Source organism: Copadichromis virginalis, linkage group LG4 (assembly GCF_057382275.1).
Source record: "Copadichromis virginalis isolate Kocher_CV1m ecotype Utaka linkage group LG4, C_Virginalis_male_GT1.1, whole genome shotgun sequence".
Taxonomy (NCBI): Eukaryota; Metazoa; Chordata; class Actinopteri; order Cichliformes; family Cichlidae; genus Copadichromis; species Copadichromis virginalis.
The window spans coordinates 26,500,233-26,525,792 of record NC_140621.1 but is presented as its reverse complement, the minus strand read 5'-3'; the positions used below and the strand labels follow the sequence as shown (position 1 = coordinate 26,525,792).

The 25,560-nt window shown below is 41.7% G+C and overlaps 3 protein-coding genes across 6 annotated transcripts in view; 2 read left to right on the top strand and 1 right to left on the bottom strand.

The window, feature by feature from the left end:
• Window positions 1–2,807: 2,807 nt before the first annotated feature.
• Window positions 2,808–10,613, top strand: mgrn1b (mahogunin, ring finger 1b). 2 transcript variants are annotated; one of them, XM_085454595.1, is made up of 17 exons: window positions 2,808–3,184; window positions 3,866–3,984; window positions 4,110–4,198; window positions 4,298–4,444; window positions 5,048–5,165; window positions 5,289–5,355; window positions 5,960–6,003; window positions 6,118–6,165; window positions 6,564–6,632; window positions 6,716–6,875; window positions 6,980–7,089; window positions 7,224–7,438; window positions 7,820–7,931; window positions 8,010–8,055; window positions 8,138–8,242; window positions 8,606–8,651; window positions 8,906–8,969. In XM_085454595.1, the coding sequence occupies exons 1-16, from the start codon at window positions 3,097–3,099 to the stop codon at window positions 8,644–8,646; spliced, it is 1,578 nt and encodes a 525-aa protein (XP_085310721.1). In that variant the 5' UTR covers window positions 2,808–3,096; the 3' UTR covers window positions 8,647–8,651; window positions 8,906–8,969. The 2 variants fall into 2 exon arrangements, with proteins under 2 accessions (XP_085310721.1, XP_085310720.1); XM_085454594.1 differs by lacking the exon at window positions 8,606–8,651 and having other exon boundaries at window positions 8,906–10,613.
• A 2,876-nt stretch (window positions 10,614–13,489) lies between these two features.
• Window positions 13,490–14,749, top strand: aanat2 (arylalkylamine N-acetyltransferase 2). Its single transcript, XM_085454596.1, has 3 exons — window positions 13,490–13,664; window positions 13,823–13,977; window positions 14,077–14,749. Exons 1-3 carry the CDS (start codon window positions 13,496–13,498, stop codon window positions 14,380–14,382), a joined length of 630 nt encoding a protein of 209 aa, XP_085310722.1. The 5' UTR covers window positions 13,490–13,495; the 3' UTR covers window positions 14,383–14,749.
• A 119-nt stretch (window positions 14,750–14,868) lies between these two features.
• Window positions 14,869–25,560, bottom strand: part of rhbdf1a (rhomboid 5 homolog 1a (Drosophila)) — a 29,277-nt gene continuing 18,585 nt past the window's right edge. The window contains exons 2-19 of one of the 3 annotated variants that reach the window (XM_085454591.1): window positions 24,113–24,257; window positions 23,898–24,037; window positions 23,296–23,400; window positions 21,841–22,054; window positions 21,320–21,526; window positions 21,048–21,170; window positions 20,817–20,980; window positions 20,268–20,516; window positions 20,057–20,168; window positions 19,880–19,954; window positions 19,572–19,733; window positions 19,380–19,480; window positions 19,227–19,290; window positions 18,602–18,696; window positions 18,432–18,507; window positions 18,132–18,232; window positions 15,960–16,113; window positions 14,869–15,836 (exon numbers count right to left, since the gene is read on the bottom strand). In XM_085454591.1, the coding sequence (XP_085310717.1) occupies window positions 15,417–15,836; window positions 15,960–16,113; window positions 18,132–18,232; window positions 18,432–18,507; window positions 18,602–18,696; window positions 19,227–19,290; window positions 19,380–19,480; window positions 19,572–19,733; window positions 19,880–19,954; window positions 20,057–20,168; window positions 20,268–20,516; window positions 20,817–20,980; window positions 21,048–21,170; window positions 21,320–21,526; window positions 21,841–22,054; window positions 23,296–23,400; window positions 23,898–24,037; window positions 24,113–24,229 (2,679 nt within the window). In that variant the 5' untranslated portion in view covers window positions 24,230–24,257 and the 3' untranslated portion in view covers window positions 14,869–15,416. Of the gene's footprint in view, window positions 15,837–15,959; window positions 16,114–18,131; window positions 18,233–18,431; window positions 18,508–18,601; window positions 18,697–19,226; window positions 19,291–19,379; window positions 19,481–19,571; window positions 19,734–19,879; window positions 19,955–20,056; window positions 20,169–20,267; window positions 20,517–20,816; window positions 20,981–21,047; window positions 21,171–21,319; window positions 21,527–21,840; window positions 22,055–23,295; window positions 23,404–23,897; window positions 24,038–24,112; window positions 24,258–25,560 lie in introns of all 3 variants that reach the window. The other 2 variants (XM_085454590.1, XM_085454592.1) reach the window with 2 other exon arrangements.

The window sequence follows — 25,560 nt, the reverse complement described above, 5'->3', positions numbered from 1 at the left end:
CAGTTCCACACCACTGAAGTTGCACCATTTTAACAAACCAATTCTGGTTCATCTGTTTCATTCAACGCCCTTCTCATTCTCGGTCATTATGCTTTTTCTGCCATGTGCGTATGAAAACAAAGGCACTGCACATGCGCGTTTTACCCATATTGTATCGCGATATTTATCGTTGCCTAACATTATATCGGTATTACCGTGAAAGGTATGATATGGCCCAGCCCTACTATTCACTATTATTCTGCTGTGCTTTGATCTTTTATGACCTCTGATGTCCTTTAGCACCAAAAAGGTTGAGAACTGAACCAGCTTGTATCATTTCTGTACTATGCTACATTCTTGTAGAGGTCTGTCTGTGTATCAGATAGTTACAACAAGATGTGGTAGAAGATGAAGCAAGTGGAAATATCAAGGAAAATTAAAGTTGCTCTGACAGTGGTGAAAAATATGAGGAGAAGAGAGAGTGTGTTTAAAGATAAAGTCAATGTATTCTCTTTTTCTTATATAAATCAGGGTTGCACTGAAGGTGGAGCCTATCCCAGTTGTCACAGGGCAACAGGTGATATTATATAAAGCTCTGAATAGGAAATTACTATATATGAACCAGTCCATTTAACTTGCAAATTCCATCTATCTATCCATCCATTTTCTTCCACTTATGGGGGCAGCAGCCTAATCGGAGAATGCCAGACCTCCCTCTCCCCGGCCACCTCCTCAAGCCTTTCCAGTGCACCACCACTCAGTTCAGTTCAATTCAATTTTATTTATATAACGCCAAATCACAACAACAGTCGCCTCAAGGCGCTTTTGAATTGTAAGGTAGACCCTACAATAAACCTAAATATACCTAAATCTTTCAGCTTGGGGCAGGAAGTTGTCCCTGACCTAGAGTGGTGACTCCATCCTTTTTCCAGCTGAGGACCAAATTATGAACAGAATGTGTGATAAAGGGCAGCCCTGGTGGACTCCAACACCCACCAGAAACAGTATGCAGACAAAAGCTCATGCAACGGTTGAATAATGATCGAATGGCCTGACACCCCATACTCCGGAACACCTCCCATAAGACACTTCGAGGGAAACCCATGTAGACTGGTTGGGCAATCTCCCATGCCCTCTCAAGTATCCTAAAGAGGGTGAAGCTGGTTCAGTGTTCTGCGACCGGGACAAAAACTGCATTGTTCCTCCTGTATCTGAGGTTTGACTAACGGATGGGCTCTCCTTTCGAGCACCCTGGCAAGACTTTCTTGGGGAGGCTGAGGAGTGTGATCCTCCTATAGTTGGAACACACCCTCCGGTCCCCTTTCTTGAAGATAGGAACCACCACCCAGGTCTGGTAATCAGGAGTTACAACCCCTGATCTCCACACAACATTGTAGAGGTGTGCCGACCAAGACAGCTCAACAACAGCTAGAGCCTTCAGGAACCCAGGCCTAACCTCATCCACCCCGGGAGCCCTGCCACTAAGAAGTTATTTAACTGCCTCAGTGGCGTAACCCCCGGAGATAGACAAGTTGTCTCCCTTGTCCCCATATGCTGCTACCTTTACAGAAGATGTGTCAGTGGGATTAAGGTGGTCCTCAAAGTATTCCTTCCAAAGCCCGACAATGTCTTCCTTCAAAGTCAGCAGCGTCTGGACTTCTTTAGGGTTCACAAGAAACTTAAAGAAGTCCAGACGCTTTTCTTTCCAAGCTCCTTTGACTACGATGACGTGGAGCACTGAGAACCTCCACAGGTATACACAATGTAGGTAAAGTACCACTTCCCCTTCTGAGTCGCCTGATGGTTTGCCAGAATCTCTTCAAGGCAGTCCAAAAGTGTTTTTCCATGGCCTCTCCGAACTCCTTCCACACTCGAGTTTTTACTTCAACCACTGCTCGAGCTGTGTTCCTCTTGGCCTGTCGGTACCTATCAGCTGCCTCTGAAGTCCCACAGGCTAACAAAGCCCAATAAGACTCCTTCTTCAGCCTGATGGTTCCCTGTTTCCCTGCAGCTTCAGTGCAGCAGTTTTAGCAATGGAGGCCCAACCACCAGACGTTTGCCCCTCGCTGGGCCTGACTCCAGGGTCCCGAGAGGGTAACCAGTAACCCTATCCCAGGCAGGAACAGTTCCCTTGATCTTCTGCTTATAGGGGTTTTTGAATCCCTCTTTGGTCCCTCACCCAGGATCACTTTGGAGACCCTGCCAGGGGACAAAAAGCCCCCAACAACACACTGTGCTGCCATGTTATAAAGAAAAAGTTAAATAAAACACTTTTGATGGGAGAGATTTTTAAGCTGACAAGAGTGGTGACAATCAGTGAGCAGCATTATGCCTTGTCATCGTTTATAATTTTTTTCTAAAGCACACATGGGAAAATTATACAAGGAGCTAGAGGCCTGGGACTGGTAAAGGGCGACCAAAATTTTTATAAAAGATAAACGAACCAACCCCACAAAAAATCATAACTATGCTAAGGAATCTCAAGATTTCTTCAGTGATTCTGTATTGAAAATTCCCTTCATCAGTGACCTAGGAAGTGCTACATATCAGTCAACTGGCAAGCTGTAGACTAATTTAAGTGCAACTACTTTGATAGACTTTTTTATGTAATCTGTAACCATGCAATGCAGTTTGTTGCTGCTTTCTAACTTTATAGAAATCAGTATGACCCTCTGGGAAGCACCCTAACCCTAGGTCAAACATTTCCTACACGTAGTTCATACAGCGTTGAATTTGCTGGATTGGAGCTGACGCCCGTGCTCTGACACCTTCCCTTCGTTACTAAATTAGCTCCGTGTGGACCTCCGGGCAGTCCCTACACACAGAGCGAACGCTCCGGAACGCTCGGCGACAGCCAATCAGCGTATCTCCCTGCTTTGTTAGCTCTCCTCTGGCAAAACAACAGCTCGTTTCGATTTGTTTTCCTTTTCGCCGCGTAGCCACCAACAAACAGAGCGAGTAAAATGTTAGAATAAATAAAGCGTGTATTTGTGTTTGGTGTTATTATCGTTTTGGTGTTAGTCTAGACTGAAGGCAGAGGAAGTTGGAACTGTCGACGCATCGTTCGCTGCTAGCTAACTGGAGCTAATATCGAGCGACCCAACAGAGAAAGCAGAGATGGGGTCCATCCTGAGTCGTAGAATCGCTGGTGTTGAAGACATCGATATTCAAGCCAACTCGGCTTACCGATTTCCACCGAAATCTGGTAAATGATCGTCAATGTCTCCGATGAAATCATATTCGTCATAAACCCCCATCTTCCTAACTAGTGCGGTCTAAATGCGCTTTCTGCTAATGACCGTCAGCCGCGCAGACAAATAATGATTGTAAACATATGTGATTGCGATTTTTTTTTTTTTTTTTTTTTACCAATAGACGGTAACTTAATAAAACATTTTTGTCAGATTTACAGTATTTTCGGTGTGTCGGACATTGCTGCCACCGAGGATAAAGCACGATGGCTGTTTATTAGGCTATTACAGACAGACAGTCTTGATGTTCATCAGGATGATCATGAGTAGATGGACTTTTAAGAACTGGGGAATCATAGATGTTGACGTAGTGACCCTCTATGTCATCAAATGTTTCTCACCCTTTAAAGCAATAACCTTTAAACAGTTTGATAGCATATAGATCTTTTCACATTGTAAAAACAATGTGAAGATGAGTATATAAACTAGTTTAGCCACCATTTTATTGCTTGCCAAACTAATTTTCTTAGCATTAACTGAATAATGGAAGTATTTTAAATTTGACAAATAGCTGAAAAGAATCAAAATTAAAGCTTCAAGGTTGCTGTGCTGCTTTTTCCGAAATGACTGCACTATTAAACATGAGTGCATCCAATCTGTTCATCGCCTTTTCTTTTAAAATATCTCACCTTCAGGGAATTATTTTGCCAGCCACTTTTTCATGGGAGGAGAAAAATTTGACACGCCACATCCAGAAGGATACCTTTTTGGGGAAAACATGGACCTGAATTTTCTTGGAAATAGGCCAGTGCAGGTGAAAACTGTTGTTTATTTAACCTGCTGTTTAGCACTGTATTTTCAACAGCAGTTTGACATTTCTTATCAATAAAATGGTCAGTAGAACTATTTCAATAATTTCAAATCCTTCTATTTCACTAGTTTCCATATGTAACACCTGCACCCCATGAGCCTGTGAAAACCCTGAGGAGTCTGGTGAACATCAGGAAGGATTCTTTGCGTTTGGTCAGGTAGTGATATAAAGGCACTATCACAATGAAACATCACCATAACAGTTTTAATGAAGCCAGTCACATTGGCCTAAGCCTTGTCAAATGTCTGGATTGTAGGTATAAAGATGACTCTGACACACTGGCGGAGGACGGCGGGAAACCAAAGGTCCAGTATGGTGTGGAGTTCACTTTTGATGCTGATGCTCGAGTGGCTATCACCCTCTACTGCCAGGCATTTGAGGAGTTCTCCAATGGCATGGCAGTGTAAGGATTTAATCTTACAATTAATACAATCAAATCATCATCTGGTTTTTTACTTATTAAATAAAAATCCATGCCGTGTGTGAAGTAAACAAAGATGGGGCAAATGCATCTGCGGATCAGTTGTACCATTCACACAGACTGATACTGCTCTGACACAGCGTCTTCATGTTAATGTGAAGCAGTAACAACAAGAAACATTTAAATGCTGTTTTATGGGTGTGAGATTGAGCTCCAGAGCACAAAGTCTAGAATAGATGCAATGGGTCCTTAGCAACCACCAGTCACCATGGATACCAGATAAGACTCAGACAAAGACGAAAGTGATAGTCTGAAGTTGCCGTCTTATGAAACAAACAAGATGATCCATAAAATGACGGCGGCTGCTGCTGTTGTGCTTGGTTTTCTATTTTCTTTAGTTTGATTTTATTTAAAAAGTGTACTGAATTTCTTAATACATATAAGTGTTAGTTCACATTGAGTCTTCATTGCTGATGTCTGTATAAGTGCAGCAGCAAAAAGTTTCCAGGTTGTACTGGAATATTTCTTCCCTTTTCTGTCATTTCCAAAGTCAACTTTGATAGTTTTGCTGTCTTCTACATGTAGGTACAGCCCAAAGGATCCGTCGATGGCCTCTGAAACTGTGCATTACAAGCGGGGGGTGAGCCAGCAGTTCTCCATGCCGTCTTTTAAAATAGATTTCAGCGAATGGAAAGAAGAAGATGTAAGCATTTGCAGTAGTTAATGCATTTTGTAATCAGTTTAATTTAGCACATAAAAAAGCATTGCATCACCACGTTTGATTTGATATATGTCTTCTATTTATGTGTAACTGTCTCCTTTAAAGCTGAATTTCGACCTCGACCGAGGAGTGTTTCCCATGGTGATCCAAGCTGTGGTTGATGAAGGGGACGGTAAGTCGCTGGAGCTGCACAGGACTAATACCAATATTGACTCTGTTAAAAAGGGGACTGTTGAACTTTTTCTTACATTTTGTCTTTAATATATGCTACAGTTGTAGATGTTTACAGCAAACATGGCCAAAGTTTTAGATAATTTGGTCAGTTTATGTACAGGTAATTCTTGTGAGCCAAAAGTTTAGGCATTTAGGTGCTCTAAGTGTTTGGTTTCTGACTCCTTTCTCTGCTTCTATATGATATCAGAGGAAGCAGATCTCCCTTATATAGTCATCTCAGGCAAACAGTTTTTCTCTTGTGAAAACAGGAGAGCCACCCCCATGAACTTTCTTTTTGGGATGAGCAGCCAATCAGAGGAAGGTTAGAAGGGAGGGTGACCTTCAAGAAAGAAAAGCTAAACTGCCTTGTTTAAGATAAATAGAATAATTTTGAACTCTGAGTCATGCAAAGCTACTATAGTGGAGTCAAAAAAATAAAATTAAAAAGCTGGAAATCGTCTCTCAGTGGGCTCCTTTTTAACATTTGAAAGTAATGGACTACGATCACAGTTTAATTGTTACCTCAACATTTGTAATAATCTTGATGTTTTGTTTTTTTCAAGATTGTCTTGGACATGCCCATGTGCTTTTGGCAGCATTTGAAAGAGTATGTATATGTTAAAAAACAATAAATAATTTTAACATGTAGAGAGCATGTTTACTATTTATATGAGCTAAAACATGTCTTGTCCCCGTCCCCCCCCCCCCCCCCCCCCCCCAGCATGTTGATGGGAGTTTCTCAGTGAAACCTCTGAAGCAGAAGCAAATTGTAAGTTTATAAAGGTTTTTATTTCAGTCTTGTTTTATTATAAGTTATTGAAGTTTAGAGAAAAGTCATATTTGAGCCGTTAGTTATTTATCCAGCCCATGTGTGGCATGTTTCTATCAAAGTGCAGGTGAAAGGTGGATGTTTCAGCCTGTGAAAGCATGTGAGCAGATGTGTGCCAATCTCTAAAATAGACTTGATTGTAAACCTGCGCTTTAGACTCTGAATGTATTTATTTATTCTACATTTGAGCGACAAGCACTACTTTAATGTTATTAAGTATACATAACAGATTTACAGTCATTTGTAGTGAATGGGTTTTCTTTCAAACTTTTAAGAATATGTGGATATTTTTTTTATAAAATCTAAATGTTGAATTTCATTTTTTACTTTTTTCTCAGGTGGACCGTGTAAGCTACCTCTTGCAGGAGATTTATGGAATCGAGAACAAAAACAACCAAGAAACTAAGGTTGGAATTGCTAACTGAGAAGAATCACGATGTTGGAAAAAGTTGGCTGTGATTGATTTGTAAGCCTTTTTGTTCTTCTTTAGCCATCTGATGATGAGAACAGTGACAACAGCAACGAGTGCGTCGTCTGTTTGTCTGACCTGCGAGACACGCTTATCCTGCCCTGCAGACACCTTTGTCTCTGCAACTCCTGTGCGGACACTCTGCGGTACCAGGCCAACAACTGCCCCATCTGCAGGCTGCGTAAGAAGTGTTACTTTCTTAAAAAAAAAAAAAGTTGTGTCATGCTATATGAGCAGGTTTAGATTCAATCAATGAATTCATTAATGAATGTATCTGCTTTCCAGCCTTCAGAGCCTTGCTTCAGATCAGAGCTGTAAGGAAAAAGCCTGGAGCTCTTTCTCCCGTGTCCTTTAGTCCAGTTCTGGCTCAGACTATGGACCACGATGAGCACTCAGTAAGATATACGTTTTTAACCAGCTGTGCATCTTACCTAACTGCATTAACTGTAAAAAAAAAAATTTTGAAATCTTTATTATAATATTAAGATCAACAATAAATCCACTTTTCTCTTTCACTGACTTTTTGCAGGGCACAGACTCAGTTCCTCCTGGCTTCGAGCCCATCTCACTGTTAGAGGCCCTGAATGGTTTGCGCTCTGTGTCTCCTGCCATCCCATCAGCCCCCCTCTATGACGACATCAATTTCTCTGGGGGTCTGGGAGGGGACAACAGACAGTTAAGCTCTCCAGAGCATTTAAGCGATGGAAGTCTGCAGAAAGGCAAAGTCAGCAAGTCACCTGACAGGTAATCTAAGACATAAAATCTTTACTGCAAGTAATCTGGTTTAGGTAGGAAATTGGATAGCATGTAATGGTGTCAAACATCATTTCCCATGAGACTCTGCCAGTAATCAGATTTACCCCTTTATCCATTTCCTGTAAAGAGCTGTGTTTTTAGTTAATCTTTATGCCTCCAGCAAATTTTCTTTTTTAGAGGAAAATTTAGAGCTGACATAATCATGTAAAATGGGCCTGTTAGAGGCTGAAGGCCCAAGGGCTTATCTAAGGGCTAGAATATTTTTGTCAAAGTCAAATTCTGTGCATGAATGTCACCGTGAATAATTAAATTACCACTTCTAATAGTATAGTTAAGTATTTCTTATTTTTCTGCATTGTTCCCCTCCAGCACCCTGAGGTCTCCATCGTCTCCAATCCAGGAGGAGGATGAAGAGAAGCTGTCGGAGATGTCTGATGCTCAGCCACACACTCTTCTGTCCAGTAGCCCCGCCCCCACAGATGTAAGCTTCTTCTTCACTAACTGACATTAAGCTCTGACACCAGTACAGACAAAAACCTACCTTCCTTTATTCTTCCAGGCCACAGCGACTGAGGACGTGGCAGAATCCCTGTCTCCAGATGAAGGTGAGTTTTCTCCTTTGGTTCTCAGTGAACAGTCATGTGTTTGAGTGACAGTGATGACATTCTGGACTTTGTTGGTATCCAGAGGACAGGATGCATTCTGGAGGAGACATTCTGCAGGACTGCATCAGTGAACACAGTAGCTTGACCAAAACAGAGAGTGACCCACCAGGTGATCTGTCTTTGCCAGGTAAGAGATTTTCCATCTGGGACGAAGAACAAAAAAAAGCCCTTACAAGGATCCTTTTAATTAAGGAAGAAGTGATAAAAATGAAAGATGTGTCATTTCTTAAACTTTGGACCTGTACTTTCCGATGAAAGCTTAGAGCAAATCAGGTCTTCACAAAGTGAAGACTTGTCACTGTTGACTGGAAGTTAAATATTCCCTCTGGTACTTTAGCTCAGTGTCTTTCTTCTTTAACCCTGGACTTTAAGGCTGCAATTCTGTGTGCTTTGCCTCTAACGTGTGTGCTCTGGTGCTTCTGTGTGTTACCTACCCCCCCTCTTCTGTTCCCTGCCATCTTGTCTCTTTTTACCATCTCACTTTGGCCAGCTCTAGGTCCTGATTCCTGCTCTATTGGTATGGAGGAATAACTGTGGTATGTAGGCTTTCCTGTCTGCTCTGCTTCTCTGTGTATGAGCTCTACTGATGATAATGGTAACATTCACTGCTATCATTCACAGCTAGAAACCTCCCCCCAGCAGTGATATGTTCTGTTATGATCAACAATTAAATGCCTGCAAGGCCAAACTGGTGTAGAACAGTTTGTTCTCCTACTGAAAGTCTGAAAGGAAACTTCACTTTTAACTATGTTTCTTATCTATTGATTGTTTCCCCTTTTTCCAACCCCAGGGTCATCAGAAAGCCTGAAAAGTCAGAGCACAAACTGCTCCAGCCAGCCTCTCCTGTGTCCCACGAGCAGCCTTCATATGGAAGATGAACATCTCATCCACTAACTCCTCCCATCTTTGCTTCAGAGATCATCCAGCTCTTTCATTCCTTTCACCCCCACAGCTCAGTCTTCTGCTTGCGTGATCAGAGCTGACAACAGCCCCGAAAGGAAGTTAACAAGAGTGAGGCAGGACTCTGTTTATTCCATCAGCATCTCTTGACAAAACAAAAGAAATTGGACGGTCGCAAAGATGTTTGTGATGGCTTGTTCTATGACTGAAGTTTAAAAAAAAAAGATCAACTCCCCCCAGCTTTTTATTAACTCTCGAATGGTCTTCAGTCGTCGAGTTGTTGTTTAGTACTGTTTATTCCAGAGAAATTTCACTACCTGTCATGGTGGTGCTTTTAAGCGCACTTACTTTAAATTAACGCTGTATCAAAGTTTTTGACACTAAATTCTAAAGAATTTGTATTACTTGTGTATCCGTGTGGCCATTTGAGGTGATTTTGCTCTCCCAACAAAATCAGTTATAATTCATTCCTCACAACAAAAGTATATAATGACATATGTCTTAAGCTGTCTGCTGTCTAAAACATCAACACATGGTTTTATCATTTCAAACTATATATCTATGTATTACAACTAGAGTCCTGTGTAGTTGCCTTTAAAATTGTACATTTTTTTATATATATATTATATAATATATAAAAAAATATAAATAAAGGAACTACATTCAGTTAACATGCACAATATTTAAGACTTTGATAATCAAAAAGAGCTACAGATTTACATCCTAACAGCTGAACTCAAAGATAGCTAAAGCCTGCTACAAGCATAGATGCTGCACCTACATGTTTGCTGACTTAGTGTGGCACAGTAAGGGTGCTCGTGGTATATGTGGCAACTTTCTACAGTCCCTTTTTTTCCGTGGCAATGCCAGTGTCTGCTTCTGTGATGTAGCTGCAAAAAAAGGGGTCACGTGTTTGTGTGGCTGCAGCGACTGTACTTACCATGGTTGTGTACGTGTAGCACACTGCATATAGATCTATGTGCCTTGAATTAATGTGGCTGCCTGCTTGTTGCAATGGACATTAGTGTTCTTAAAAATGCCACAGTATACAACAGTTTCAGCCCGTAGACAGGATTTTTTTTATGCTGATGTACAGAGCCTTTTTTTCGTATCGCAAACTTCATGCTACTGGAAAAACGTATGTTGTTATTGAGCAATATTCAATTGAACTGTTCATTTACTATGTTATTGCCATGTGTTGATTATGCATTCAATATTAGTGTTTAGGTTCAAGTGGGTTCTCCTCGTAACAATTGTGTTTTTGAAAGGAAGGCATCCAATGCAATAGATGCAAAGGCAAATGCATCTTAATAATTGGGCTCGCATTTGCATGTGAATTTGTAGATGCTTAAACCTCTGACTCCTTTGAATGTTTTTTTTTTTTACTTTTGGTAACGTGCTTATTTTGTCTTTACTCCCTCCTTTTCTGTGCCATTTCAACTTGACACTGTGCCTTCCCGTTCTGACCACTGTTGACCTGGTATCCAGGATAACTCCACACTAAGTGGTATTTGGCTCTCTGTAAAATCAATACCTGTCTCTTCCCGTGTGTGTATAGCAGCATGTGTATAACAATAAAGAAAGAGTCATTACTTCAACTGCAAGTTGTTTGCTGATCATCTCAAGAACACAATTCTATTAAGACAATATTATGCTGTAGAGCTCACAGATTACAGTTTAATGCTGACAAATGTACAAGTTTTTGACAGTAAAACAGTGACATTTGCTACTGTGTAGATGTAGGAAATTAGCCCAGAAGTTTAAGGATTCAGAGTTTTACAAGGTAATTACAAGCATCGTGAAGAAAAGCACACACGTTTAGTAGTGGATGAAGAACATAAGAGATGTAAAATGATGTTTGCAGTCATCACTCAATATCAATTAAATCTGTCAAGCTTCAGATGAAGATGTTGGTCCTGAAATTGATAAAAACATACAAATCTGTGTTCTTTAAATGTAGACAAATACTTGGTCACACCCAAAAAGGTTCAGTGATAGCACAGTTTCCTATGTTATGCACTGCGTCATGTAAACGGATGAAAAGCAAAGAAAAATTCAAAGTTATCAAAGTCTGTCTTCTCTTCTTTTTTTCTTTTTTGCTGTGTGCACAATAGCAAACAGAATACTGGCAAGTCTAGTATCAATAAATATTATGTATATTATCAAATAAAATTAAAAGTGTGCATACTCTGTTTCTGTCATTATGAAGACCAAGCACCTGACACAGGGTTTTAGAATTACACTTAAGCACTCTGCTACTTTGGATTATATCTTTTATTGTGTATAAACATGACAATAAGGAGTCTTCTGTCACTGTGAACACTGCTCTCTACTGGCCACATGGCCAAGGAAACGTGTAGCTTTGGATCACATTTCAGTGTATTTTTCACAGGGAGCGTTGACTGTGAAGAAGGTCTGAGTGAATTCTCTATCCTGAACCTACATATGCATGAATGTGCAAATATATGTATAATAACACACATAGGAGGTTACACCCATATTAAAATAAACAATTAAATCACCAGAACATCTAAAACATGAAGTCTAGTCTGATATTTAAATAAATGGATATAATGTATCCCAGAAGAATAAATAAATGAACGACAGCTCATTTCAGTAAGAATTTTCCACCCGTCTGATGCAAAATGTCTCAGAGCTTTTCTGCAGTCATGATTAGCTGCTGCCCAGCTCAGACAACAACAGCTGTAAGCCAGTTTAAAGTTTAATGAGGATTTGGTTACACAAGCTCGCTTCAAGCTAGCCTGTAAAAACATAATACACTGTAGAAATGTGCATGTGTGCAGTATGTGTGTATCCACACACACACGCGCGCACACATTAGATTAGATCTATGACACTTTGGTCAGTGGGTCAGCGAGGCTAAATTACATAACGTCAGAGTTTAATAAGCTTTCACATGCTTACACCTTTGAGCGTCAGAGGTTCGTTTCCTTTTCTAAATTTGTCTGAATGAGTGAAAGTCAACTCTGTCACTGTTTAACTGTAACAGTGTGTTCAGCACTGAACGATTCCCAGGTCAGAAAAGGTAACGCAATCTCTGGCTGTGTACATGCCTGACATCTGATGATCCGGCTCACATAGATGTTCTTGTATTTGTGATTAGCAGGCTGTCCAGATAACACAGAATAAATGAGATTTACAAAACATCATTACAGCCCAAGGCCAAAGGGAGGAGTGGTATGAAGCAGTAATCCCTAATAATAATGTTCCTTTTTTAATAGTTGAGGCCATTTGGAGAAAGTATTTGTACAGCCAAATAACTGCAGTATAAAATATAAAACTCTTGGGGCCAGAGAAATAAGGCTTTCTTTTTTCAGTCTTAACAAAGGAAAATCCAATGAAAAAGTTTATTAGATGAAGAAGTTTAGGAATGCAATGCATACACATCCACAGAATTTGTGATATAGAGCACTGTGGTTTTATTTCATGACATGAAGTGGTTTGCTGTAGAGTGAACTCAAAGTGTCCTTTGAAATTCTACTGTTGTGCTGACAGCTAAACATGTCTGTGTAAACAGGTTTACCCAAGGCCAGCTGATGCTCGTGCGCTCTCATTTAATTAGCCTGTGCTAAATCTCTTTAAGGCATGAAATCACCCCCACAGCAATCCGCATAAAATCTCTCCTCCTTACTCAGTTCAGTCAAAGTAGCCCGGACGCCCTTGGTCTCTAAAAACACGAGCATCACCACAACAGTCACACCATGTCCTGCACATCCCCACGCTGAACAAGACAAAACCCAGAGGACATGCAAATGTGCATGTGCCAATATCCATGTGCCCATGAAAACTAGTATCTCAACAACACACTTTTTTTCATACTGAAGGTTCACAGTTTTACAATTAATCTGCCTGAGTTATTCCATCTGTGCAGGCAGGATATTACCATTACAAAAAGATATTCTAACACAGAGGGAAAAACTAAAAAAAGACTTCTGTAACTACTCTGACACGAGGTTGATTCAAATGTTTATCTCAGTGTTGGAATGATTAAAGCTTTCTGAATACTAATAAGTAAAAAATTCTCACTGAACTGCTGCAGCTACAGACTTGTCAATCTCTTAATGTGGCAGTGCAAACCAAATCCAAAGTATAAAGCGCATAAAAAATACAGCAAGAACAATAAAGTCTGCTGTTTAACGTTAGAGGATTTAAAGACTTCGGTGGCACGTGCACAGACAGCTATCCTACTTGGAAGCAGCCACTTAGAGATCAGTTAAAAAAGAGGAGGAGGGAGAGAGAGTGGGGGAGGCGAGAAGGTCAGCATCTTGCCAGCTGAGGTGACTAAGACTGGACTCAGAGCTGTGGGAAAAGCAGGGCACGGGAGGTTTTGTTTGCAGGGTTTAACTTTATCTGACTGCTACTAAAAGTTCTAGTAGAAAAAGGCTGGAAAAAAGGAGACAGACTCACAGGAGGAACTGTGTAAAATAATCAGAAGCTCCTGTTGTTGCTGTATTGAGGCATGATGACACAACAGGTCAGTGGCTTACTGTTCTTCAAACCCTTCTTTCAGAAGACACCTGTCAGGGTGGACAGCTCTCTGCAACAGAGGCGGCACACACTCCCAGCCAGCGAGTTCAGGAACCTCACACCACAGGATGCCATCAGTGTGTTCGAGATTGAAAGAGAAGGCAAGTCATTAGGCAAGATCGTTGCATTTCATATAAGCAACATATTAATGTGTAACTTCATCTTAGTGCCATTTACAGAGTTAGTGAGAGCATATTTCTTTCATGCTTTCATTTTCATTCCTCCCACAAACTGACGCACTCTCTAAAATCCTCCCCAGCATTTATATCTGTGTCTGGAGAGTGTCCACTTACCCTGGATGAAGTTCTTAACTTCCTGGGTCAGTGCCCTGAGCTGTCTCTGGGCTGGTTTGAAGAGGGACAGCTGGTAGCTTTCATCATCGGCTCTGGCTGGGACAAGGAGAGGCTTTCACAGGTATTTCACAATTGCCTGATTTTGGTGAAATGACTGTGATTCTGTGGCTCATTCATTTTCTTTTTTCTTTTTTTAATAACATTACTTCTATTTAACCAGGAGGCCATGACTCAGCATGTCCCAGACAGCTCCACTGTGCACATCCATGTGCTGTCTGTGCACCGCCACTGCCGCCAGCAGGGAAAGGGCTCCATCATCTTGTGGCGCTACTTGCAGTACGTGAGCTGCATGCCAGGCCTCCGTCGAGCTCTGCTGATCTGCGAGGATTTCCTCGTGCCCTTCTACCTCAAGGCTGGCTTCAAGGAGATAGGGCCATCAGCCATCACAGTATCTAACATGCACTTCCAAGAGATGGAGTACACTCTATCTGGACAGGCGTACTCACGGCGGAACAGCGACTGCTAGTCCTTCAATCCTTACCCTGCACTCTCCACTCCACTTATTTCTAACATGGACTCTTGTCAAGCACAAAATACTGCAGCAGGAGAAAAGAGGACACGAATATAGCTGGCCTGGGTTCAGTATCCTAATGCGTCCCCTGATCCACTGAACATGGAGTTAAGTCTGTGTTAAGGCCTGAGGGGAACAACAGTGGATTTAGGTGCTCAAGCAACAAAATGAACCTGTTGCTTTTCTCAGTTATCTATTTATCTAGTCTTCTGTCACTTGTACAATAGATTAATAATGTTTTTAATTATTATAGAAGGCAATTACTGTAAACATCTCAGTGTAAATACAATTCTATTTTTATAAACCATACAAATCCAAGCTGTAATACAATCCCATAGCTTGTTGTGGTTTTGTTTGAATTCTTATGAGTTTAAATACTTTAAAGCGATCTTCATCATGTGCTCAAGCAGGAGAGGCAGACATTTTCATTTTGTAGATTTTTTTTTACTTTTCTTTTCAAATACATGTGAGTAGACAGGTAGCTAAAACACTACCGTGTTCAAAACAGTAATCACTTCTTGAGAAGCAATAAAAAAAAAAAAGGAGAGATAACATTCGAGTGCTCAGCATAATGTAACAAAAATATGGCAGTAGTTGGTACATTTATCAACAAGGCACCAAAGGTATCAATATCTGATTTTTGTCCCTGCTTTTGTATGAGGTTGCCTGGATAATAATATTAATAAATCTTTTGCCTGGAGGGTGAATGTACAAAAAAAGGGGAAAGAAAATCTTCATTGTTCCAGCGCTGGCTTTTCTCATTTCTGCAGGACAGCTAGGTGTTTTGGTGAGGTTCACAAGTGCCTTAGCTTTGTTTCACTCGACAGTGAAGGAGTGATGATGAAAATAAGTCCTTATGATGAGTGGTATGGGTATTCATATTGAGTAAAATAACACAAGCATATTATCATAGTCCACATAGAAGAGGGAGACAATCCCCCAGCCAGTCCGTGTCTTTTGACCTGATGCCTTCCTGCAGTGCTCACACTTCAGTGGAGGTGAGCATTGAGGTCATACTTCTCGCAGAACTTGTCTGTAAAGGGTATGCAGGTGAGCAACTCGCACCATTCACACTTGATTGGGTAGACGTAGAAGAGCACCACGAGGCCTGAAAAGAGTCCAACAAACACCAGCAGGAAGATGATAATCTGGCAGCGTTTGCGGTACAGGTCCATGCGGCCAAAGCTGATGTAGGGTAGGAAGGCGAAGGACAGGAAGAAGCCAGAGATGAAGCCACAAATGTGGGCAAAATTGTCAATCCAGGGCAGCAGCCCAAAGGCAAAGAGGAAGAGCACCACACACAGCAGCTTGGTGAAGGCCCTCCAGGGCTGGGCCAGGATCTGCCAGCTCTGAAACAGCTCCACAAACAGGCAGGCCAGAATCCCAAACTGCGAGCCAGCTGGACCCACCTGAGACAAAGACAGCATCGAGGGACACAGGCTTGAGAAAACACAATGAGCTGTTCAGTCTTTTATATCTGATCAAAATTACTTGTCATTTTGTGAAAGGTATTGTGTCTAGCTGGTGATCACCTCTGCTCTGTAGGGCAGGAAAATGGCTGAAGCTAAGTTGCCAGTGATGCCACTGAGTATGTAAATGATTGAAATGCGCAACCAGCCTGCCAGCTTCTCCAGATCCCTCAGGATGGTCATCTGGAAAGCCACCGACACCAGGCAGTGAAGGATTCTGGGAGGACAGACAATGACAAATAGTTCATATGTGTGACGAGTGTGATGCGCGAGTGAATGTGGGTGAAAAGCCGCACGTGTTGGGAAGATAATCCCTCTGTGTTGAAGAGGCAAGCCCCTCAAGTGCCGAGTGGGAATGACTTTGCTCAACAGCAAAATCAGCCTCCATCTCACTGAAGCTTAATGAGTTCGTGTGGCGAGGGCACTTTGTTTAATTACCCAGGAGAGAGATAAGAGACTGAATAAAGATGAAGGTCAGCTCTTTGTGCTGCCTGACTGACAGGTCTAAACTACACCAAAGAGAAACTGACAGTCTGATATATACTGCGAATAACTGCAAGTAATGAATACGTGGAACACATGGAAAACAGCTGGAGTAACTTTAGCCAACTGCATATGAGGCACTGCTGGTTCATCTGATAAGAAGATTGCCCCTATCTCTCTAATGATATTGTATTATAATAACATTATTATATATACACTTTTAAACAGGAATAAAGACAGAGAACAATTAAATCCCCCCAACAATGGAGGGGAGAACAGAGCTTCCCTTGAATTTGTATTGCACAAACGTTCTGGTTTAAAAGAAAAATATGTATAAAAAAGGAAATTCCTGAATGCAGCAGTTTTATAGGATGCGCTACCAACAGGGTAATGAACCCAGAGCTGCCAAACCAAAGAACATTTGCAGGAGTCAAATGTGGCAACGACAAGTGAAGCGTCAGCAAGAAGAATCAGAAAACCTGTCACTTCTCTGCCTATTCATGCAGCGTGCACTCCTGTCACTATCTGACACGTCAAATATTAAAATGTCAGTTTGGGCAACTGTATTTATATCTAACACATTATTGTGGAATATTTAGTTATTCAGCAAAATAAGGAACATTATTATTTACTAAGTGCTTTATAGTTCAGTCGCACATAAGTAAAAATTGGCGGTTGCACGTAGAGCATGCACCACTCTCGCCTACGGGTGACCCCTTGCATTTGCAAGGTAAATGAACACGTCACATGTCAGTTTACAATCTTGTTGTGTTTACTTTACAAAACAGAAATAAACTACCCACGAGTTCTTAATTTTTATGTATTCCAGAGATGCCATTTGCTAACAAGTGGCATTATGATATTACAGAGGATTTCCTGGAAATTATTCTTCATTTTGCCAAGCACAGGAACTTGGACTGGTAATATTATTACTTACTTTATGTGACTGCATTTGTGCTTCAGTAATAATGAAAGATGCATTAATTTGTGAAGTTTGTTGTGCCAAAAACTCACATAAGTATGAGAAACTTTATGATATTATTATTATATGCATATTATCTTATTTTCTGCACTATTCCAAAAAGTGTAGAGCACAGTTAGCAACCAATAAATATAATATAATTTAAAGAATGAAAAAGTCATCCCTGCAGTACTCAGGTGCCTACATAATCAACTAGCCAACACTATTTCAACACTTCTTAACTGGCATATTCTCCCATTCAGTGTGTATTTTTTTAATAAACAAACAGGAACCAACCACATATAATTCATTGTCTGTAAAGGCACTATTTGTCCTCACCTCCTTTTGTTGTCTTCTATTAACCATCTATTCATCTTTCATATATGTGTTGAGGATGCCTCTGTATTTGATTTGTTGTGATACGAGGACATATTGATACCAAGAGCTAATTTCCTTGTGTGTGGCAAACATCTTGGGCGGATAAACCTGCCTGATTCAGATCTTTTAATAATTTCTGTCTTCGCTGCTTGGTGCTAACACAGACCCTGACGTGGACCATTTCCACTGTCTGATAAGAAGAACTGTGTTAATTGTCCCTCTGGTTGGTGAAATTAGTTATTATTATTATTATTTTCTTTTTGTTTATTCCAGCTCATGTTAGAAGTTGTCTTGAAACAATAACTAAACACCACAAAACCTGTTAAAACTTTCCAACTATTACTTTTATTAGTACTTGATTCTTTTGCCAGGTAGAAAGCTGAATGAGCAGCTACTGCCAGCGACTGACTCACCCAGCATGTAGGAAGAGTGAGAGCCAGAGCCTGTAAAACTGATCTGGGACCTCAGGGTTGAGGAAAGGCAACAGTCCACACACATCGTCCATGCAGTGCACCTAAAGAAAGGGCAGAACACGGTGTCGTGACATAATAACATCACACAGTCATAATGAAAACCCAAAACAAGGAATGGAAAAACTGGAAAGAAAGGCAGACACCTACACAGTTCCTTAAACATTAAACCCCCCCACATCTTTCTAATCAGTACTAAGTGGGTTTTTTTTTCTTTCTTCTGTATTAAACAGAGTTGCTTACTTGAGAGCAAAGAGTAGCCTCCTCATGAAAGTAGCCCTTCATGAAGTCACAATATTCCCGGGATGTAATTTCACACCTTGAAGAAAGCAAACGGCATGTGTTAAGCAAGTGAATCAAGTGGTTATTCATCCAGTGTGCAATTTATTTGGAATAAATGTTTCTCTCCTCACCTCCCTTTGGTTCCAATGCAGCAGGGTCGGCCTGTGATGGTACAGTCTATATGAGGCAGGTTGGTATGGTTCCCTGTGTTGTACCTGGTACAAACCTAAAAGCCAGGGAAAAAGGGAACAACAGTCAATTTATCCTGATTATATCCAAGGCAAAAATTTTAAAATAAAACAGAATGAATTCTGTAGTGTAAATTTTTTTTTTTTTACAACTCAGCTACACCAAAAGCAAGCATTTTTTATACTGAGAATAGTATAAAAGTAGCAGGGAGAAAGATGATAACATTGCTAAATTGCAAATGATCTAAAATTTCTGTGTTTTGAGGTATAACATAAATATTAGAAGGGTGTCAGGATTTACCAGTCGTAGCAATAAAGGTGAGATTTAAAAAACTATTTTAATGCATTTAATCGATCCTTAGTAGTGGAAAAGTGGGTGGTTGCCCTGCAGTGCTGAGGGTACCAGCTCCTCGAGAAAACCGGCACAAACACAGGGACAACATGCAAACGCCACACAGGAGGGCCTAGCTCTAGATTTAAATCCTGGACTCTCTTGAGAAAAATCACAATCTGATCTATCCTTCTTCTGTTTGGGCCTCAAAACCAAGCGGCGTTTCAGCATACTCACTGGCCACTTGGTGATGTCATCGGGCCATTCATGAGGTGACACTGAGGCTGGCTCTAGACATATCCTGGAAGCACAGAAGGTATAGCAGTACAGTGTCGTTATCATTAAATAAACACCGCAAGCTTCAACCACTGAAACTACTAGGCGCCTTACCTGGGATCCTGATGGCACACTGAACCGTACTGTCTGTCTTTACCATTTAACTTGGGAGTGCTGGGATGCCCCGGCCATTTCACCCACACAGCCAGAGTACTCTGAAAACAAGAAATCAACATTGCCCACGGCTTCTCTTTGATGCAGAGCTGCAAATGTCAAGGATCCCAAAATAAAGGGTTGTTTACCGACCGAGCATTCCTCCTCTGAGGTTTGGACGCAGCCTGAGCGATCGTTGCGCACACAGCAGGCAGAGTTTCTTTCGATGTCCCTCTTTTCCCTGATGAGATCATGCACTTGCTGGTCTTGGCGCATGCATGGAGAGTATTTGGCCCCCAAGTGGATCAGGGCTTCCTAAAAATGAATGGATAGAGGTATAAAGGAAAAAATTTAATAATTTGCTGACATTTATGCATGAACTCTAAGATTTTAAAAAAGAACAAATTACAAAAAAAAACAACAACAACAAAAAAAAAAACACATAATCAAAGACAGCTTACCGAACTGGGCCCAATCCAAAAGTTCTCCTGCTGTACAAACTTGACATTTTCATACACACCTTTGTTTCTTAAAACCTGAATTATCACACACAAAAAAAGAAAGGTTACACATTATTGAAAGATGAAAATTGCCAAGGCGTCAATGCACATACATCCCCCATCTGAGCCTGGACTCACAGAATCAACCGTCTCATGCTGGGAGAAGCCTGGAGGTGCAAAACCATAGATGGACACAGCCAAGATAGTGATGAGCAAATGGACAAAGGTGATCCAGTATGTAAAAAAAGGCCTAGAAGAGACAAAGAACATGTTTAATAAGCAGCAGCTACACATCCATCAACATCACCCACTGTGGGGTAGAACTGCTCATTAGTGAGAAGTTTTGTACCTGTGGTCATCCATATCCTCTATTTGTCTCTTGACGTAGCTGTCAATGCGCTTGCGGTAGGTGCGGTTTGTGAGTTTCCCCACCATGCCCAAGCCATAGGGCCGTTTCTCTCGGGCAAAAAGCTTCTTGACAGGAACAACAATGCGCTGCCCACGCCGCTGTCCGTGAACACTCACGACCTCCTGCCGCAAGGGCACCTTTGGTGGTCCAGTTCCTTCTTTGGCTTTACGCCACCCTCGCTCCAGAGGTCTGAAATAAAAGGGAGACGTATGTCCTCATCAGATAGTGCATTGTCTTTTAGAACAAATTTCCAACTTGCGATAATGTCAGACAACATCGCCAACCAGAATCACAAACCTACACTGTCAGTTTATATATTGCTTTTTATATTGTCTATTATATTTTGATTTTTGGAAACACTGATCTAAACTAACACTACTGTCTGACTCATATCTTTTGCACTTTTCATGAGAAAACTGCTTTCCAGGAATGAAGATTCATGTTAAAATTATCAGCACAGCCTCACTGACAAACCCTGTGGCAACTCACAGCATGAGATGACTTCTTTCCAGCTCCGTCTTATCTAGGGCGCTGCCTGTCAGCTCCGTCTCATCCTTCTTGCTGCTGGGCTCGGCCTCCTTCACGGCCGCCTCAGACGGTGACTCAAAGACTTCGTCTGCGTATGTGGACAACTCCTCGTGCATCAGAATATCCTACAAAGAAGACGCAATTAGGGGCTTTGAAACATGAACAAGAATATTGTTATTTGTCTCGTCTTACTCTAGCAAAGAAGGATGTGTCCAATTCATCAGGAAAGTCAACCACATCTTCCTCCATGAAGCTTGCGGGGGTGAAGCTTCGTCTTTGAGCCCGTCTTAGAGTGCTCTCCCGTAATGAGCGCCCCTGAGAAATATCATCAAAATCAGTGAACCAGCACAAATAGAGCCCACATGCAAAAGTGTTTTACTCTTTATTGTACAGTATTAATGCTAATTTTTATAAAGACTGCATGTATTTAAATGTAATCTGTTTACTGGATCCCTCCCTCCCACCTTGACCAGCGCCGCTGCAGCCCTGAAACTCATCTTTGCCACAGACTCCCTCTTACGTCGGCGAGGCAGCCGATTGAGACCTGAGCGGGAGCTGGTGAAGGAGCAAAGCGAAGCAGCTCCAGGGGTGATGGGGGTCTGGGGCACGCTGTAACCATCCACCTCCTCCACCATGCGGAATGCTCTTCCTCGCGCCAGTGGGTCCACAATCTGGAGATCAGTGGATCAACAAGTTAGGCAGATCTCACAAGAATGTTTTACCTCAGATATTAGATACATGTTTTTAAAAAAAGTTCCCCTCTTTAATTAAGGCCATAAATACCTGTGTTTTCTCATTTTTTTCATCAAAATTACACATTTATTTGCAATCACAAACAAAATAAACAGTGTGACACCTGCTAGATAAGTTTTTATTGCACTTACACAGTAATGTCTTTTGAGCAGTGTTATTTTCATGTCCTCTCTGCTAAATTAGATCAGTTTGTTTTTTTTTTTAAACATGTAGTGTCAAAGTGTCCCTTCACCTTTTGCATGCCATGTTGTGAGGAGGGGACATAGAGAGGAGGTGGAGTCTCAGTGCTGGTCAAGGAGATGTTGTCCTGGCTGGGCAGGTCCATCTCTCGGATCACCTGTGGTTTTAGCTTTCCATAGCGCAGGCTGCAGTGGCGCAAACTTTTCCTCTGCCATCTCTGAGTGGCATCTCCGTCCTTACTGACTCCAAACCAGTCCGCCGTTCCCCTTAAAACCACAAACACCAACTTTTCAGCTTCATTTCCCGCAGAGATATTAAATTCACCTACCTTTCTAAAGAAAGACAGAGTGAGAGAACCTTGGAATATATAGAGGAGTTGGTCGGCAAACATGCAAGGCACTGATAAGACAACACCTCCCACGGTGTAAAAAAGGTGCCCTAGATAGTCTAAGTAATGGGCACAGGAGAGGGAACAAGTCTAGGCATGTATTGCGTATGTCCAGATACACTGGGAAAGTCGCACATTTACACACTCCAAATATTTATGCACAGTGTTGTCACGCACTTTTAGGAACTAGTTGAGTTTTGAGGCGCCAAATAAAATACAACATACTAAGCTTTCCTAATCTTAACTGACACCAGCAGACAGCAAATCCCATTAAACACACAATAAGGATGCTTTTTAAGTTTTATTTGTGTCCCACTGTGCACACCGGCACATTCTAGTAACCCTTGATGTATACACATGCAATCATGTTGTTTAAGTTGAAGCCTAATAAGTACCAGAGCAAACAATGTTACAGCTCCCCGAGGCCAGGAAGTGGAAGTGGAAACATTCTTCAAAGGAAAATTCAGGCCAGCTAGCTGTTTCTGCACTAATTGCCAGCTGCAGAGTGAAGGCTAGGTGGAAATTTGATGGTGTTTATGTATTCTTAAGCTCACCCTTTCCTTAAGACAATGTAATATCTGTGTGACCCTTAGTTCTTGAAGTGTATGCTGGTGATAGGACTGCGTGATAAGCACAGACGTTGAGAGCCTTTTATTGCGTCAGCTTGGCTTCCGTGATTATGCCTGGTCATTGTCACTGCCCAGGAACATACTCTCTAATCTAACGGGGCCGTCAAATCTGGCATGTCATCCTTAAAATGCTGGTTCACTAATGAGCACTGCTCTAAGACAACATATACATCTTGTGATTTGTTTGGCAGATGGCCATTATTGGCCATTACTACAACATTTGTTTGTAACAGTAACAGGAAAATAACAGCTTTTGGTTTTGCATGCCCTTCTGACTCAGTTATAAAGAAGTCTTTGTGGTGATGACATGACGCATGGATGCGACATCCAGTGACTAAAAGAGAAATGGTTTCCTGTGATTTGGAAGCTGGACTGATACTGATCAAATGTCTAAGGCTGCATTAAAAGTATCAAGCCCATATATCATAATAGTGAAATCAGTAATTACAGATCTCTAGCCTCATTCTGAACCAAACACATCCTGGCGTACCTGAGCAGAGTTCTGGAGAGAGAGTGGTGTTTCCTGGTGCTGCGCCGTGCAGCCCGCTGCCCCTTAACGGGCACTGTGTTAATCCGCTCAAAGTGAACCCTCCTGCTGCTGTGACCAGGCAGAGCAGGACCACGAGGTGGCGAGAAGGGACAAGAAAGGGGAAGGAGAAGAAAAGAGAAAAGACAACAACAGGCAGTGAAAAGGAAATGTGCAGCTGGATAGCGCTGTGGCAGCCATGCGGAGAGAGCAAAGCAGATTGTTATGTAAAGGTTTTCATTTAGAGTTCCAAAATTAGGAAGGTAATACCGGGCAGAGGACATCAAGATGTTAACGGGAAGCAGTTAGGAAATTTGGAAAAAGGTAAGGGAGGGGAAGTTACTTTTTAACATGCCACCATCCACTATTTAACTTTGCATGACATCCCATAATCTGTAAACTAAAGTCACAAACTCTAGCCAACAAGACGTGGGCTACAGCTTCACTGCATGCTACTCTGCTAAGGAGATGTTAAGTTCTTAAAGTTAAAATTCTAAAGCTTCCTGAAGTGTTAATCCTAAACTTCCATATTGTGGGTGATGGCAATAAAAAAACATGTGCTTTACCTCTTAATGGTCTGAGTGATGGATGACTGGCGTTGCAAGACAGGCCGCCGGGTGTCAAAGACATCGCGGGGTGGGGACTGGAGGTGAGAGGGCTCGACTGGCATGCTGATACTGCGCAGAAAACCCTGTCTCTTCACCGGCTGCAGAGGAGATTTATTGGAAAAGTGTTAACACACATAAATGACAACAGTGACAAAAAGTAAGGGAAAGAGCACCTGAACAAATGTGGGAGGCTCATCTAGTGACATCTGAGTCGTGGGAATGTCCAGCCTGAGCCAGGGAGGCTTCTTCCTCTGCAGGCTGCTGGTGCTTTCCCGCTGTGGTTCAGCCATGTTCTCTGTCCCACCCCAGGCCTGCCAGCTATGCACACAGAGAAGGAGCAGATGGCATTAATATAATGAGCCTCAATGTATCAAATGCAATTAACAGAAATACCACAGGGCCACAATGCACATGTGTTTTCTGCTGTAAACATGGTGATCACAATGATTTTGTGCTGCAGAAGTGCTTCACAAGAGGGTGCTAAGGCCCCTTATTTGATTCAAGCATGGGCGTTCACACAGTTTCACACAGCTCTGATTATCAGACAGTAAAGTGGAAACCACTGAGAATAGTCTACAGCTCACTCCTTCCTTGAAACAGATCATCTTAAGTCTTTTTTTTAAAGCAATAAATATCTTTTTCGGAGTGAGGAAGTTAGCAGGTTTCAACATAATCCCTTAATTCTACAGTTAAAAACCAAATGCAATCCTTCTTTGCGGTTAAAAGCAGCTCTACAAGAGACTGTGTATGTGCTCCCACGACAAGACCCGCGGACCACAGGAGGCGCTCAGTATACATCAGCATCAGACATCCCCGTCTGTAGCTGCAGCCTTGTTATCACCAGCCTTTCCTTTAATTGTCCCATCATCTAACTCTGGGTATGTTTTCTATTATTTTCCTAATTCCTATGAAAATCTGCACTCTTTAACCCCCTTTACTCTACTCCTTGGCACTTCCAAAGATCAAGCACTACCCTATGAATTTTTTTGTACTCATTTATCATTGATTAAATCAGCTGTTCAGTCAGCAGTTTGGAGGAATGAACAAAATAACTGACCGCCTTCCTTTAAAGTGGAAACGTGTGAACTTGTGAGACTATAGAGCAGTTAAAAAAAAACAAATAAATCTGATAAGTCCCTTCCCTGTCCTTGTGCAAGCTCTGACTGGGCTTCTCATGAGGTTAAAATGCCTCACATGGCAGTTCATTTCTTTATTCATTTTAAAAATAAAATCACATCAGGGGCTTTGACGCAAGCTTTCATCAGCCACACTGGGTCATGTCCTCACTTCTCTTTCTACAGTTCAAGCGTCTTAAAAAAATGTCCACGCCTTCTAGTGACCACATCTGCTCCACATTGTCAGTTTAATGCACCACAGGCTTCTGTTTCAAGCCCAAGTGATGATGGGAAGTGTTATTAGTTGATCTCAGCAGAGCTGGAAGGAAAGCCTCACAATGAGACCAGCAGGGTCATCGCCAGTGTGTTAACATTTAAACATGGCTGACCTCTTCCTGACAGATATTTCTTAATTTGCAGGCTCATAAAAGGGCACCGGTATAATTGCTGTGTCACATGCTGACATTTCTCCCACTGCAATGCTGGGAAAGTGCTACTTTACGCAG